The sequence below is a fragment of the Convolutriloba macropyga genome, unplaced genomic scaffold, assembly GCF_964194025.1.
Source record: "Convolutriloba macropyga unplaced genomic scaffold, txConMacr16.3 SCAFFOLD_1141, whole genome shotgun sequence".
Classification (NCBI taxonomy): Eukaryota; Metazoa; Xenacoelomorpha; order Acoela; family Convolutidae; genus Convolutriloba; species Convolutriloba macropyga.
In genome coordinates, this window is record NW_027449259.1 from 40,001 (window position 1) to 58,149 (window position 18,149).

At 36.0% G+C, this 18,149-nt stretch overlaps 1 protein-coding gene across 2 annotated transcripts in view; it reads left to right on the forward strand.

The window, feature by feature from the left end:
* Nucleotides 1-1,513, forward strand: part of LOC142354907 (glycine receptor subunit alpha-4-like) — a 2,807-nt gene extending 1,294 nt beyond the window's left edge. For both annotated transcript variants that reach the window (XM_075407242.1, XM_075407243.1), the window contains exon 2: nt 1-1,513. This exon is cut by the window's left edge. In XM_075407242.1, coding sequence (XP_075263357.1) covers nt 1-1,311 — 1,311 coding nt within the window. In that variant the 3' untranslated portion in view covers nt 1,312-1,513.
* The last annotated feature ends 16,636 nt before the right edge of the window (nt 1,514-18,149 follow it).

Genomic DNA, 18,149 nt, shown 5'->3' on the forward strand with positions numbered 1-18,149 from the left:
TTGCAAGCCCAGTGGACTGACCACAGACTAAAGCCGACCTGGAATCGACTGAGTCGTGAAATTTACGGCGACAATTGCACATCCCACGAGAACTCAGAATGTTCAGAATTGGTAATTACTCTCGGAAAAGCTTTCAGCGAAGCAATTTGGCGCCCTGACTTTTACATTCCATCTGCCATTAACATATACCCCGCAGATGATTACAATGATAATGTATGCGTGAAACTACAAAACGACGGATCTATATTTTACAGTAACCGAGTAATCATCACAATCTCGTGTCCAATGAAGTTGGTTTATTTTCCCTTCGATTCTCACACTTGCACAGTTTGTATTGGTTCGTATAAGTACCACGACCAACTTGTCAAAATGACGTGGTCAGCCGATTTGTCAGGTATGTATGACAATCAAGCCACTGCAAATTTTATGATCCGAAATGAATCGGTTTTGTCAGTTTTGAATGCCGAAAACAAATCGATGCCGTTTATTGGCGATGTGTTTACAGAACACTGCTTTGAAATTGTGATTGACAGGAAATACAACATATTCCTTGTGACTTTATACTTACCAAGCGTGGCGCTAGTCGCCCTTTCCTGGGTTAATTTCTGGATAGATCCCAAAGCGATTCCAGCCCGCGCTGGGTTATCAATTACAGCGATTTTAGCCCAAATTACCCTGATAGTTGGAATGGCTGGACGATTTCCTTCGGTGAGTGATTTAAAAATGGCCGATTTGTATCTTACCATTAATTTCATATACACATTTGCTACACTGATTGAGTTCGCAATTGTGAGTTATAAACCAGAGGATGAAAGCATTTCCAGGAAGACTGTTTCACGCCGAAGGTCCAGTGTTATAAATGCCGAACGTAGACAGCTTCAGAGATCTAATTCGGCTAATAATGAACAGACTCACTCGCTGTTGCTTCACGGTGTTAACTCCTATTCGCTCACAAATGGCACAAAGTCAGCCACTCACAGCCCGAACCCAAACCGAAATAACGACGTCTTAAACTCCGTTTACCGCAATTCAATCTCAGTTAATCGAATGACACGATCGGACGAACTGTTCGGCCAGCCGAGTGCCTCGGCCAAACAGCAACAAAAAGCACGCGAACAACTTTTTCTCCGGTTTCAGAAGAGACGAAAACGAAAGCAGCCGACAGTGCGCAAAAACGTAGACAATGTTTCCAAGTTTTTCTTCCCTGCAACTTTTGGACTTTGGAATGTTGTATTCTTTACATCGAATCTATACTTAGCCGACAGACTTGACATGCTGACAAAATCTTTCATTGAGTTCATTGGTGGATGACTTTTCAGGAATTTCAGAAGCCGTCAGTTTCGTAATGTTGACTGTCAAATCAAAACAAAAGTTTCGTATTGCACAAAATTAGATGATTTTTAGTATGTTCGGATCAATAATGTTCGACAATTGCTACTGATTTATTGAGTGTAGGGACGCTGCATTTGTTCAATTCTGATCATTTTGAAATTAACTAGATTGAGTTTCTTAAGTTTTGCAAGGAGCTAGACTATTCCTCGTTGTTCCGACCCCACCTTAGTAGGGTAAGGAACTGTATGCTCAACTGGTTATTTTTTGCTCAGTCAATTGTCGCCGATCGATATTTTCATCGTACAGAGTTGTGAGTTGATTATCAGAAAACTTGTCAAGATAAGCATATCAAATTAAAGAGGTTTTCTTTTTGAATTCTGTTTTTTTGGGAGAAGTAACGAACAATATGACCACTTTTCTATAATTTAAATTTATATCTAACGAATTGCGTATCTTTTAGATCTTCTTGTAGATTTTAACGTAGAAAAATTGGTCTGATTGTATCAGGGCGTTGTCCATAAAAAACAGTTTTGCTTTTTTAAATCCGAATTCAGACAGATCTGTTTACTGTTTCGAGAATGAGTTAATGAGAGAAAACATTTGTGCTCAAACAAAACCCAATGAAAGACTTTTTTTCAGATGAAAGTTGACAGTTTTTATCGCTCCGACAAAGTTTTTTCGTAAATTTTTAATGATTTGTCAAGCATTATCTGCATTGGTTGTTCCTTTTGTTTTATTACAAATTAGACTCTTTTATCAATATTCTGAATCAAATTTCAAATAAAATTTGTGGATCATTTCAGCATTACCAGTACCTATCAATACCTTACGGCTCTTCTGTCTTTTATTTTAATTTTGTTACAAGTTATCATTGAGTTTTTACCTTTGCCACTTTTTGGCCTTATTTCTGCCAAAAATAGAACGTTAGTCTACTTAGTGAGAGATCCCAGTGATTTTCGAAAAAAAAACAAAAACTAAACTATTAGCGGTTTTTTGTTTTAAATAAGGGTTTTATGAATTTGAGACTACAAGTTTTCATAAAAAATTGTAGCATATTTGAAAGCGTGCCTCCGTTTGTGTTTTCTTTATCCCCTCTCTCTTTCCACAATATCCCCTCAATGACGGTTCTTTTGCCGTTTAAAGGAGGCCAATTTAAACATATAGAGCATTTCCAGTGAATAGAGTGAATAGTTTATCCTGATAACTTATGTTTTTTTTTGTAGTCGTGTAATATATTCTGATTATAAACAAATTAATGAGCGTCTCAACGGCTTCATGTAAAGTTGAAACTGAAATTGCTTCGCTCTTTAAATTTGCAGTTCATAGTTGTTGACTTTTAGTGTTTATTCAGAAATATCAAGGTAAAATGGAACTTTTCAGTTCTTCTTCCTCTTCTTGTTGTACGTTCTTGAACATTGAACCCAAATTTCTCAAATCTCTACTGCTAATGTGTTTGAACCAATAACTTTATGATTTTGCACTGAGTTTTCATTCAAAAATTGCGAGCTATTGATACTGGTCAAATTTTAGTTCCTTTCTGTCTTTTCACAATGTGTCTTTTTGGTGTTCAAATCAGGCGGAATGGGAAATACAGTCTTTGTCGTTAAAAGCAATTGCTCAAAAACCATAATGAAGCACTACGTTTGCAATTTTTGTGACGTTCTTAAGTTTAGTCTGTTTTCGTTGTTGTTTTTTAGTCTTTTGGGTTAGCGTTATTCGAGAAAAGTGATTCTGGCTTGTCAAAAAGTTAACCTTGTTCCGTTCACATCTAATAATTGTTAATTCAAGAGTGATGACGGTTACGCCCTTTTAAGTTTTTTGTTTTAACAAATTTCGGATTGATCTCATTTGCGTTGCTAATAAAGAGCACGTTAGTTTGTTTAGTTTAAATTTTTGTTTGATACTTATCGATTGATCTACTAAAAGTTCTTTCTGTAGTCTGAGTTTAATACAAATTTTTGCTCATACTCCAATGGTTTTTGAACCGTATATGAATTTTTGACGGTTTCATTTCTCTTCCTCGTGTGGTCAAAATTCATCAAAATTAGAGAATGAAATCTGGAGGTATGGGGTCGGAATATTATGCGCAAACGCACATTACCGAGACTCCTTGTTCAATCTGGGATTTTAAGCATGTATGATTCTGCAAGATATTGCAGAGTTATTGCCTAATTTGGCCTCATAAATCCCTCGATTTCCCGTTATTGGATATTTGATACGATTAGAGCTCAGTTATTGTGCCATCAAATTACGCCATTCAAAGAACACAAGTTAGGATGAGTATACAAATCGTATGAATACGAATCAGTTGATTGGGTAGTACTGGCGACTTTAAATTGAAATGACATTGATTGCCTATAAACAACCAACCTAGCGTAGTTTATTCTGGAAAACCAAAAGATGTTTTATGTAGATAATTTTATCTTGAAACAGAAGAAGAAACCGTCCAAAATGTCAAAATGTTGACAGATAAATAATAGTTTAGTTTTAAACGAAATCAAAACAAAAATTAAAATCAAATTTAAAAAGTTTTATGAACGCCTAAAATGATCAAAGTTGTTCAGAGCGTACAATAACTTTCTAACATTTATCAAAAACTCATTTACGATAAAAGAGTATTAGCTAAAGCTAAAAAAAACTTCTTTAAAACTCTCTAAAAACACTTCACAAAAACCACCCAAAATTTTTTTCTCTGCGTTTCACTTTTTCCAGCAGATTGACCTAAACAATTGTTTTCAGGAGTGGCAATTGACTTTGCTTTCTATGAAAAAAGAAGTCAACGCCCTCTTTGATAAGTCAATTCTGGCTGATCGATATTATTTGTTGACAGACACAATGTGGTATCATTTAAAAGCTCTTGAAAAGATGAACGAATCGCCGGAGGGTTTTTTAAAGTCTTTTTATTTATCGAATAAAATTGAAGCTTAGTTTTTAGTCTTTTCACACTTTCTACCTTATGAAGCGTCTTCTAATTCGGTATGCTCTAACAACCGTAAGATTAGGGAAAAATCAATGACACATAAAATCACTAAAGAAGGATACCTGAAAGCCAAGCAGAATTTAAAAACCCAGAATTGCAGCCTGAAACACGACAAATTTTATGTTATAGATGTGAAAAATAGTAGCAAAATCGTGTTCTCTTTTTCCTTCACAAAGGCATTCTTTTATCTGTTAGAATGTGTAATACATACATATTACATGAATGAAATAAGTACTAATTTAACGACCCCCAGAAACTATCCTGTTCATCCGTTAACTTTTGAGTATCCACTGAAGCAAGTTTTACCTCCGACCAAAAAGACATTTATTCATATATGTTCACGTAACCCACTTTTGTTAAATTTATTAATTTCACACTTCTTCATTTCATTCTTGAAATCAGTTGCTTATCAAAACCCCCTATTTTGGATTAAGAACAGTTTGTTAGGGGAATTGCGTCAGAATTCCCTAACTAGAAAATGGAGTTGGAATTGTAATACGATTCCATACAAAATCTAATAGCTGTAATCTCAAGCTATACATTTTGCAGATGTGTGCCTCGAATCCAATATCATAAACTTGGACGAGCAACCGCTGTTCAATTATATACATCACGGCCTGAGGTATCACATGGCGCTTTCAGCACCCAAAAACGCGCTCTTCTCAAGATAGAGCCGTTTTGCGAACAATCAACCCTGGAACCCCCATTAAGATGGGAGCGATAGAGGATCAGTTTGAAGTTGGCAAAACTCGCAAAGGAAGACATCTGAATTCACATACTACGCGAAGCACCCTCTGACAAAACCATCCTTCCCACTGAGCCAATCTATCAAAAAGACGCGGACAAAAGTACGGCCCAAAATGAAAGAGATCGTAGAAAACGAAATGAGCAACTCAAAAACGCATGGCTTAGAAAGTGTCAGAAGAGAGAAGCAGCGGGAATTTATGAGTGGCAATAGGCCGTGGAAATTTTGCGATAACTAAGCCGTCTCACTTAAATACCATAGTTTGGGTACAGACGGCCAACGGATTCTTGGTGCCTAAGAACCAACAGTACAAATTGGTCAGATTTCCACAAAGGATCTCTGGGACAGTCTTGATTATGTCTTTACTAAACAAAATATTATAACGAGCGATCGATACACATTCTTTACGCGAAAACAACGCAAAGGAGAACCTGCAGAAAAATTCTACAGATGGCTCTTAGAATTTCATCTAAACTGTGACTTAGGCAGCCATGAAAAATCCACAGTATCGGGAACTGTAGCATACACTGTATCAAATCAGCTGGCAAATACATCCGTTAACAGCAAACAAAAGAAATGGAATAGACGAAGGTTAACAGCCAACAGCTTCAAACCTACGATTTTTCCGAATTGTGGATATGCTTGGTCATCTAGTCATCGTCAAAATTTCCCAGCACGGGAAAAATCTGCAAAAATTGTGTAATCACAAATCATATTTGCAAAAGTTTGTCGCGAAACAAAAAATCAATAAAACAGAAGCCAAGGGTCAATAATGTCGACGGTGCATCGTCAGAAGCTGCAAAAATAGGAACATCTGCAACTGTGGAGTAGTGCAGGAACAGGTGAATCAAATTGATGCTATGATAAGACAACACAGTATATACGATGCAGATTGTGGCTCATAATACGACAACGTAGATGACAACTGTGTAGCAGTTATCTCAGATAATGAAAGCCTGAGAAAAGTAGAGCCGGTCAATATGCATATTCAATTCGCAAAAACAATGAAACAAAAGCACTAGTGGATTCGGCAAGCTTTTGCACTAAAATAAAGAAACTTTGCAAATGCGGTCGTAATGAACAGAAAAGAAATCAAATAGACAAAACTACCAGCAGTTCAAGATCTCAACACATGTTCCAATGAGTTAATCAAGACCATTGATCTATTTCAAGACATTTGAGTTAATCAAGACAATTGATCAATTGATCAAGCGATCTAATTCCACAACTCGGGTTTTCCCTACCTCACTCGAAACAAAAATTTGACATTGATCAAAACCAATGTTTAACCAAGAAACAAATAGCACTTATTTTTTCCGGCCTCATCTCCAGAATCATCTAATCTCAGGGCCTCATCTAATCTCACAAACACACAGTTAAATCTACATTTCAAAAAATTTCACACCTACACTTCTAATAGGGAGACGAGTTCCTATATATCTTCAACCTTTAGTAAAGGCTGAACTTAAATAATTATTAGAAGAGATACACATCATAAAGTTGAATAGTTGCTCTGACAAAAATGCATATCTCCATCTGTTGTAAACGTTAAAAGAGATAAAATCGTTAAATTAGCACAAGATTCAAAAATCCTAAATAAAACAATACAGAAGAATAAATGTCAAATGCCTAATATTGTCAATTTAATTGACACGATACAACAAAATCTAAATACAAACTCATCAAAAAAACTGCGTAATTTTTGACACTGGATTTGCAGTATGCATACAGTCAATTAAATTTAGAACCAGAAACCCTGCCGCCATTGCAACTTTAATATGCTTGCTTTAATATGCTGCTTTAATAAACTTTAAAAAGAATGCACCGGCACATATGGTTTTAATACTTGTTTCTAAGGTATAATGACATGCCGGCAGCATTCCAAGAAACAATGGAATACAATTTTGTTGGACTTAAGAACACAAATTTTTTTCTGGACGATATTATGATCGTTAGTCGGGGCTCTAAAGAAGATAATTTGAAGTTAGTTTTTAAGTGTTTCAAAAAACTAGATAAAGATAATCTGAGAATTGACCTTTCTAATTGTCAATTTGCCTAAACAGAAATAGAATGGTTGAGATATAAATTTAGTCAATCTGGATTTGCACCACTAGAGACTAAAACTTCAGCAATCTTAAATCTTCCACCACCAAGAAACATAAAACAACTAGGCTCATTTTTGGGGTTCCATTCACTATTTCGGTCAATTCATACCTACACTCTCACATTTATGTCACCCACTTCGACAACTTCTTAAAAAGAACACTAAACTCTTTTAGAAAACTGAACTAGAAACACGCTTTCAACACTTAAAAAAAGCAGCAAACGTCACAAAAAAAATATCTTTTAATCCACACTCCAAAACCCGCATCAAAAGCGATGATTCTAGTTTTAGATTAGGGGCTGCATTAGAACAGCAATCACTAACAGGTTGGCATATAGTTGCATTTGCCTCAAGATTCCATAACTCAAATGAGGAACGGTATAGGGTTAATGAATTAGTATTACTAGGAGTGGTGTACTCTGTAGAAGATTTTAAATATTATTCATTTGGAAAAAAATTACTGTCATCACTGATCATAGAGCATTATTATCGATCATGAAAGAACATAGATCGAGCAAATCTTATAATAGTTAACTGACACATTGGGTAGATCGATTATGACTATTGGATTTTAACAATGAACATATACCTCGCGCAAAAATGGGACTTGTATATTACATTTCGCGCCAAAGAAATCAATAGGCAAAATTTAAAAACAAATATGATGAGGAGTTTGCGGCTGCATCAATTACCTAATTCGTGACGCAATTGCAGCAATTTATATAATTTTTTATCAACAAACTGTCAATCACAGCATATAAAGCAGTCATTTACACGAATTCCACACAGGCCACAAGTGCTCAGCAAATAAACAATTCCAAATTGCCCTCTGCCTTAAAAACCTGTAAAAATTAGTTGCTTCTCTCTAAAACTGCAATCGCAATAACATATCCAGGCTATTAATAGTTCAAGCATGGGCGCATCAAATACATCCCCTCAAACTCTCTCACCAACCAATGCATGGGTGAGTTTCCAGTCGACCCCGAATTCAGGAATCAACTCAACGAATTCACTCAATGAAGGGCCCACAACAACAATTTGACCCCAGGTTTTTACCACGGGTTTCTTAGCAGTACTCACAAGCAAAGACGCCGTACTGAAAGAGGTCAGCGATTGCATACTGCAAGATAATGAGCAGCGATTTAAAGAGGTAAACCCCTACCTTCAGTCTTTCTGGCGCAACCTCAACGTTAGCTCTGGATGTGTGCGCGTGGACGAATGGGTAGCAAAATCCAATTCAGTCCAGGAGGCAGTACTATGTACCTTCACCTGACACATCCAGGAAGTTGGGAGATAATAAACTCTGGCCAATATGCGTTCTGGACGTACAAGCACAGCGAATTACCGAATAAGGCTGCGAAGTGCAAACTGTGTACGGAAATTTGTAAGAAAATTAAACCAATAATTCCAGCATCAAAAGGGTTTCCACATATAAGCAGTTCTGAACCTAATGGAGAATTTCAAATAGACTTTGGCGGACCAATTAAAAGTGAGAAAGAACAAGACATGGTTTTCGACAAAACAAATGGACCTAATGTAGTAAAATTCTTAGATGACTTTATCCAAATTGATGGGGTTCGCCAAGATATTAAATTAGACTAAGCTAAATGTTTACAAGTAATAACAAAATTCTTTAAGCAAAATAATATCAACATCATTACAGCACCTGCAAATGATCATAGAGCCTTGGGATTAGTAAATTTAGCAAAAAGAAGTAAAAAATTCAAATTTAAAGATTCAATAAAGCCAATAGTATGTCATTACGTATATGCAAACAAAAGACTACAAATATAACACCTTTCCAAGCATACTTTGGACGAAAAGCGTGCACACCACTTAGCAACAATAAGTACAGTCCCCAAATCATCAAATGTTAAAATGAACTAAGCTGCATGAATTTAGCAAAAAGAAAAAAAATTTCAAAATTAGAGGTTCAATGAAGTCACTGTTTTGTCATTACGTATATGCAAACAAATATATACAAATATAACACCTTTCCAAGCACATTTTGGAAAAAAAGCAAACACACCACTTAGCAACAATAAGTAAAGTCCCCAAACCATCAAATGTCAAATATGAACAAATTTTAACTGAATATTCAGACGCTGAAACTGTACCTGTTGAGGATTACCTAGACGACAATGGATGGGTGATGGGCGAGAAGAGTGACATAATCATCGAAGAAGCAATGACTAAAGCGCAAGTGAATGCCGGCCAAGACACAACAGCGACAAGGATAAGTCTGAGTCCCGCTTCATACTCCATCCTATTCTCACTCACCCCATTCCTCGATCGAAGTTTTCTCTCGAACGCAAGTTGGCATGAAAAGTGATCAAAAGATCAAGACGAGATCTCAGAGGATTATGGAATACGTTGGATCCTGGGAGAATCGTTCAAAAATGCATACACATGTACGCTGTTCTGAATTTAACGGAGAAATTAAAATAGATTTTGGCGGACCGATTAAAAGTGAAAAAGACCATGACATGGTTTTCGACAAAACAAATGGACCTAATGTAGTAAAATTCTTAGATGACTTTATGCAAATTCATGGGGTTTGCCAAAATATTAAATAAGAACAAGCTAAATGTTTACAAGTAATAAAAAAATTCTTTAAACAAAATAAAATTAACATTATTACAGCACCTGCAAATGATCATAGAGCCTTTGGATTAGTAAAACGTTTGATGCAAACTGTTAAACTTGAATTAGGCTGCATGAATTTAGCAAAAAGAAATAAAAAATTCAAATTTAAAGAATCAATAAAGTCACTAGTATGTCTTTACGTATATGCAAACAAAAGACTACAAATATAACACCTTTCCAATCACATTTTGGAAAAAAAGCAAACACACGACTTAGCAACAATAAGTAAAGTCCCCAAATCATCAAATGTCAAATATGAACAATTTTTAACTCACTATTCAGACGCTGATACTGTACCTGTTGAGGACTATCTAGACGACAATGGATGGGTGACAGGCGAGAGGAGTGACAAAATCATCGAAGAAGCAATGACTAAAGCGCAAGTGAAAGCCGGCCGAGACAAAAAAGCCACAAGGATAAAACTGTGTCCCGCTTCATACTCCATCCTATGCTCACTCACCACATTCCTCGATCGGAGACTTCTCTCGAACGCAAGTTGGCATGAAAAGTGACCAAAAGGTCAAAGAGAAACCTTATAGGATAATAGGATACGTTGGCGCCTGGGAGTATCGTTCAAAATGGCATACACATGTACGCTGTTCTGAATTTAACGGAGAAATTAAAATAGACTTTGGCGGACCGATTAAAAGTGAAAAAGACCATGACATGGTTTTCGACAAAACAAATGGACCTAATGTAGTAAAATTCTTAGATGACTTTATGCAAATTCATGGGGTTTGCCAAAATATTAAATAAGAACAAGCTAAATGTTTACAAGTAATAAAAAAATTCTTTAAACAAAATAAAATTAACATTATTACAGCACCTGCAAATGATCATAGAGCCTTTGGATTAGTAAAACGTTTGATGCAAACTGTTAAACTTGAATTAGGCTGCATGAATTTAGCAAAAAGAAATAAAAAATTCAAATTTAAAGAATCAATAAAGTCACTAGTATGTCTTTACGTATATGCAAACAAAAGACTACAAATATAACACCTTTCCAATCACATTTTGGAAAAAAAGCAAACACACGACTTAGCAACAATAAGTAAAGTCCCCAAATCATCAAATGTCAAATATGAACAATTTTTAACTCACTATTCAGACGCTGATACTGTACCTGTCGAGGACTATCTAGACGACAATGGATGGGTGACAGGCGAGAGGAGTGACAAAATCATCGAAGAAGCAATGACTAAAGCGCAAGTGAAAGCCGGCCGAGACAAAACAGCGACAAGGATAAAACTGTGTCCCGCTTCCTACTCCATCCTATGCTCACTCACCACATTCCTCGATCGAAGACTTCTCTCGAACGCAAGTTGGCATGAAAAGTGACCAAAAGGTCAAAGAGAAACCTTATAGGATAATAGGATACGTTGGCGCCTGGGAGTATCGTTCAAAATGGCATGCACATATACGCTGTTCTGAATTTAACGGAGAAATTAAAATAGAGTTTGGCGGACCGATTAAAAGTGAAAAAGAACAAGACATGTTTTTTGACAAAACAAATGGACCTAATGTAGTAAAATTCTTAGATGACTTTATTCAAATTCATGGGGTTCACCAAAATATTAAATTAGATCAATCTAAATGTTTACAAGTAATAAAAAAATTCTTAAAACAAAATATTATTAACATTATTACAACACCTGCATATGATCACAGAACCTTTGGATTAGTAGACCGTTTGATACAAACTGTTAAAGGTGAACTAAGCTGCATGGAATTAGCAAAAAGGAGTAAAAAATTCAAATTTAAAGATTCAAAAAAGTCAATAGTATGTCATTACGTATATGCAAACTAAAGACTACTAATATAACACCTTTCCAAGCCAATTTGGAAGAAGAGCAAACACACCACTTAGCAACAATAAGTAAAGTCCCCAAATCATCAAATGTCTAATATGAACAAATTTTAACTCACTCTTCAGACGCTGATACTGTACCTGTTGAGGACTACCTAGACGACAATGGAGGGATGACAGGCGAGAGGAGTGACATAATCATCGAAGAAGCAATGACTAAAGCGCAAGTGAATGCAAGCCGAGACACAACAGCGACAAGGATAAGTCTGTGTCCCGCTTCATACTCCATCCTATTCTCACTCACCCAATTCCTCGATCGAAGACTTCTCTCGAACGCAAGTTGGCATGAAAAGTGATCAAAAGATCAAAAAGAGATCTCAGAGGATTATGGAATACGTTGGATCCTGGGAGTATCGTTCAAAATGGCATACACATGTACGCTGTTCTGAATTTAACGGAGAAATTAAAATAGACTTTGGCGGACCGATTAAAAGTGAAAAAGACCATGACATGGTTTTCGACAAAACAAATGGACCTAATGTAGTAAAATTCTTAGATGACTTTATGCAAATTCATGGGGTTTGCCAAAATATTAAATAAGAACAAGCTAAATGTTTACAAGTAATTAAAAAATTCTTTAAAAAAAATAAAATTAACATTATTACAGCACCTGCAAATGATCATAGAGCCTTTGGATTAGTAGAACGTTTGACGCAAACTGTTAAACTTGAATTAGGCTGCATGAATTTAGCAAAAAGAAATAAAAAATTCAAATTTAAAGAATCAATAAAGTCACTAGTATGTCTTTACGTATATGCAAACAAAAGACTACAAATATAACACCTTTCCAATCACATTTTGAAAAAAAAAGCAAACACACGACTTAGCAACAATAAGTAAAGTCCCCAAATCATCAAATGTCAAATATGAACAATTTTTAACTCACTATTCAGACGCTGATACTGTACCTGTCGAGGACTATCTAGACGACAATGGATGGGTGACAGGCAAGAGGAGTGACAAAATCATCGAAGAAGCAATGACTAAAGCGCAAGTGAAAGCCGGCCGAGACAAAACAGCGACAAGGATAAAACTGTGTCCCGCTTCATACTCCATCCTATGCTCACTCACCAAATTCCTCGATCGAAGACTTCTCTCGAACGCAAGTTCATGAAAAGTGACCAAAAAGTCAAAGAGAAACCTTATAGGATAATAGGATACGTTGGCGCCTGGGAGTATCGTTCAAAATGGCATGCACATATACGCTGTTCTGAATTTAACGGAGAAATTAAAATAGAGTTTGGCGGACCGATTAAAAGTGAAAAAGAACAAGACATGTTTTTTGACAAAACAAATGGACCTAATGTAGTAAAATTCTTAGATGACTTTATTCAAATTCATGGGGTTCGCCAAAATATTAAATTAGATCAATCTAAATGTTTACAAGTAATAAAAAAATTCTTAAAACAAAATATTATTAACATTATTACAACACCTGCATATGATCACAGAGCCTTTGGATTAGTAGAACGTTTGATACAAACTGTTAAAGGTGAACTAAGCTGCATGGAATTAGCAAAAAGGAGTAAAAAATTCAAATTTAAAGATTCAAAAAAGTCAATAGTATGTCATTACGTATATGCAAACTAAAGACTACTAATATAACACCTTTCCAAGCCGATTTGGAAGAAGAGCAAACACACCACTTAGCAACAATAAGTAAAGTCCCCAAATCATCAAATGTCTAATATGAACATATTTTAACTCACTCTTCAGACGCTGATACTGTACCTGTTGAGGACTACCTAGACGACAATGGAGTGGTGACAGGCGAGAGGAGTGACATAATCATCGAAGAAGCAATGACTAAAGCGCAAGTGAATGCAAGCCGAGACACAACAGCGACAAGGATAAGTCTGTGTCCCGCTTCATACTCCATCCTATTCTCACTCACCCCATTCCTCGATCGAAGACTTCTCTCGAACGCAAGTTGGCATGAAAAGTGATCAAAAGATCGAAGAGAGATCTCAGAGGATTATGGAATACGTTGGCTCCTGGGAGAATCGTTCAAAAGTGCATACACATGTACGCTGTTCTGAATTTAACGGAGAAATTAAAATAGACTCTGGCGGACCGATTAAAATTGAAAAAGACCATGACATGGTTTTCGACAAAAACAAATGCACCTAATGTAGTAAAATTCTTAGATGACTTTATTCAAATTCATGGGGATCACTGTAATAGTAGATTAGATCAATCTATATGTTTAATAAGTTATAAAGATAAAAATTCTTTAATCAAAATAATTTTAACATAATTACAGCACCTGCAAATGTTCATAGAGCCATTGGATTAGTAGAACCTTTGATACAAACTGTTAAACGTGATTTAAGCACAAGTGAACGCGGGCCGCAGATACAACAGCGAATAAATCTGTGTCCCGCTGCATACTCCGTCCGAAGCTCACTAAACCCATTCCTCGATCGGAGACTTCTCTCGAACGCGAGATGGCCACAAAAGTGGCCAAAAGATCAAGGATTGTGGGATTCGTTGGCACCTAGGAGTACCGTTGTTCGTACATCACCCTCAACTACAGTCATTAAAGAACTCAGAGTCCCCGAAGTCAAAGTAAGAAACAGCGATATAGCCAAATTTGGAAGAAAGCTGAGCCAAACAACGAGTTGTGGGAATACGTTCAAACAAGCCCTCTACCGTATGACAAAGCAACGGATGAAAAAATTGTCCTCCATTTGACGGAGCCAATGAAAAAGTATCGTGGCGACTTGAAAATCCGTCACCGACAAACTGATAATAACTCCGGATTTTTTTCTGCAAACAGTAACATCTCTAAAGCAACGAGAACCCGGAAGCCCACTATTCTTCAGCCATTAACAATACAAAGCTGCAAACCGTCCGCGACTTCTAATATTTCCGATGCTTCATCAACTTCAAGCCCTTCAACATCAAAAGGAAATTAAAACCGACGAGCCCTTGATTACTATGGGTTTGAAAGTTCAGCTTGTTCGGTGAGTGAACTTGAAGTTGCACCAATCCCAAAACATCCACGAAAAACTAATCCCGTCATAGAGACGGTATATCAAGAAGAGGCTTCACAACCTCCAATCGCAGATATATCTTTCGAATTACGGGTTGGCAGTCCACCTGACCCGCGAATACGACTAATTTCAAATTTTCCTCCAAAATAAGAAATTAGACTATGCTGAATATGAACGAGAAGCAACATGAGTGTTTTTGATGCAGAAAAACAAATTTAAAGCACTCCAAAAATTTCATAAACAATTTAATTTAAATAAATTAATGCAATCACAATTTCATTGTCTCTGATTTTTGTACCACTCATTCTTGAGACATTTGCTGTTATATTTGTGCATTTTAGTTCAAATTTATTGTTAAGATATATCTTTTGTTGATTTAATCATATCTCATTTATTCGTGGCACGTTTGCTGTTAAAATTTGTATGTCTAGCTTAACTCTTCTGTACCTGCAATTCATTTGTTCATTCAAATCTGAATTATGGAAAAACACCGCGTTCTGAGCTCTAAACCCAGTTATGTTATTGTACCAGTATAGTACAATTGTTGCAGTTATTTCTCTATAATCTATTATTTATAATAACCAGTAAGTGTATTAACTATGCTATATTATATTTCAACATTGATAACACATATAGTTCTCAAATTATGTTGAAGTCATGGATATTTGATATATACATGTTAGATGATTGAATATATGTACTAATTTTTTGACCCTCAGAAACTATCTTGTTCATCCGTTAACTTTCAACAATTCACTGAGGCAAGTTTTACCTCCGACCAAAAAAACATTTATTCATATATGTTGTTGACCCACTTTTGTTAACTTTAGTAATTTCATACTTCTTCATTTCATTTTTGAATTCAGTTGCTTATTAAAACCCCCTGTTTTGGATTAAGAACAGTTTGTTACTGGACTCGCGTCGGAATTCCCTAACTAGAAAATAGAGTTAGAATTGTAATACATTTCCATAGAAAATCTAATAGCTGTAATATCAAGCTAAACTTTTTGTAGTGGATTCGTGCCTCGATTCCAATATCATAAAATTGGACAAGCAACCGCTCTTCAATTGTATGCCTCAAGGCTTGAGGTATCACAGAGTGTTTAAGGTAACAAAAGCTTCCTAAAATTAAATGGTCCAAAGTTTTCATTCAAAATTGAGTTCTGATCTGAGCAAATTTTCTTAACATTATCATTTACATAATTTTTTTAAAAAAAAACAAGAAATTCTCGAAAGCATAGACGCTTCAAAACGCTTGTAAATGTTTCTGAATATACTGCCTGAAAATGAAGTTTTTGTTTGTTTCTAAATGCCTCAAACGGAGAAAACGCATGCAACTGCTGGTATTTTGGAGGTAAATCACTAGTTTTGTCTTCTTAATATTCATTTTTGCTTACTTTTTATCCATCGAAACAACATAAACTGTCAATCAAAAGACATATCTTGCCTTTTTCTAAAAGCTTTCTTCAATGTTAATTTAAATATTGCTCGATATATGCTGACCTTCAAGATGCTGACTTTAGTTTTAGACTCACTTGGTATTCAGCTACATCAGAAGATACTATTTGAAATCACTTGAAAATTTTTGCCATTTTATTCAACACTGTTTCTGAAACCTCGTTGATTTCTTTTGATGAATTTTATTAAAAATATTTTTAATCAAGAATAAAAAATTTTGAATTGAACATAATCAAACTCAGATAAAATTGAAAGCACAGAATACTTCAGTTTTCATTTCTTTTCTTGTATGTCGATATCTAATACAATGTACTTCAAAACACAATCTCTAAAATTTATCACCTTTGAATTGGGTTTATTCAATTTTCAAAAGTTTTTCTGTCTGTTAATTTTGAAAATATTAACATAATTTATGCCGTCATCCCGGGTCCTCTAATTTTGTCCGGACAAGTAGAACTCGAATATACCAATTTGTGTCTATTGACTGGAGGAGCCCAGAAAAAAATGTTTTAAAAAAATTTGGATGTTTTACCAGTTAGACAAACTCGTTTGACTTTTTATTTAGCGGAAGTTTGGCTTTACGTGATAATCTGATTTCTTTGATGCTGTAATTTAGATTTTGAGTTTAGCCGGTAGAATAAACAACTGGATGAGTCGAGCAATAACATATTTTTGAAAAAAAGAATTACAAACAGCGCAATATATAGTAGGAAACGACCAAATCTTAGTTAGGATTGGGGAATGGTGTTTGGGGCGTAGGTAGGTGTGTGCAAGGCAGATTGGTGCTGGAGAGGGGGTTGGATAAGGTATCTTAGGCGGGGAGGTGTAAGCAAGGAGTAGATAGCCTGTCCGGGGTGCTAGATCAATGTAGGGGGTAGGCCGGGGTCGGTAAGTCGTTGGGGGAGGGTGCGCAGAGGGTTAGTTAGGGAGGGTTTAGTGGCTGGGGGGAAGGTGTTGCGGGTGGTACGGGTGGGAGAGGATAGGTGTAGGGTGAATTGTAGAATGGGGGTGAGGGGGGGGGGGTTGGTTAGATAGGCAGGCTTACTTATTTGGGACCAAAAGTTACCAAAATGACCTTTTTCACTTTGAATACTACCAGCATGTAACGGTTGCTCTATCAATCGGTTGCAACGAAGAAAGATTTACAATGAACAGTTCGTTTCAGCGGTTCAGAATCAGTCTGGATATTTTGTTTTTGCAGTTTGTTTTTGTAACTGTATATCCGCTGTGTTCTTACCGTTGCCTTGAAATTTTGCTAATCCTAGTTTTTTCAACATCGAATCGGGCTTGGTTTGCTACAAATCACAAAATACTGGATCTCTATATGTATACCAGTTCAATCCGATGTAGAAACAAATCGGCGACAAAGACAAATGTCTAAGACCCGTTATGCAAAAAATTAAACTTCAAGTTATGTTGGGTTTGCCTTTTGTACTCACGAGTTGAAATACCAGAAGCTGGGGTTTTTGTCTTGTATATTTTTCGTAAGAGCTGGGGTTCGTAAGAGTTGATGGGGTCCGTAAGAGTTGATGTGCATCTCCAATAATTCTTAGATGCAAGACACAGTAACAAATAAAACACTGCTTAACGAAAATATACAAGACAAGACGCAGTAACAATTTTCTGCTGAAGAATATTTTAAACGCAAGACACAGTAACACGTCTTTACTGCTCATTTTGTTTTGAATTTTTTGCAGAATCAAACGAATTGTGACGGAAACCGTTTGCTAAGTCTAATACTGTTGAGTATGTACACTTTGCTAGTGTTGTTTTCCCTTTTTCCTCCAAATCAATTGACTTTGATTCTGCTCGTAATTATAACTTAAACAAGGACTATAGCGATGACTGATAGACAACTATTACACAGGAGATTTCACTAACTCAAACTTTTGCGCTGATGTTTTTCCTAAGCATGTTGTAAAATCTCATCTTCAACATCGCCGACCCTTCTTCAATTGATAGCACTGAAGCGAGCTTCACAACAGGCCTCCTGTAGACCGTATCTTCCGTTAGAACCGTTG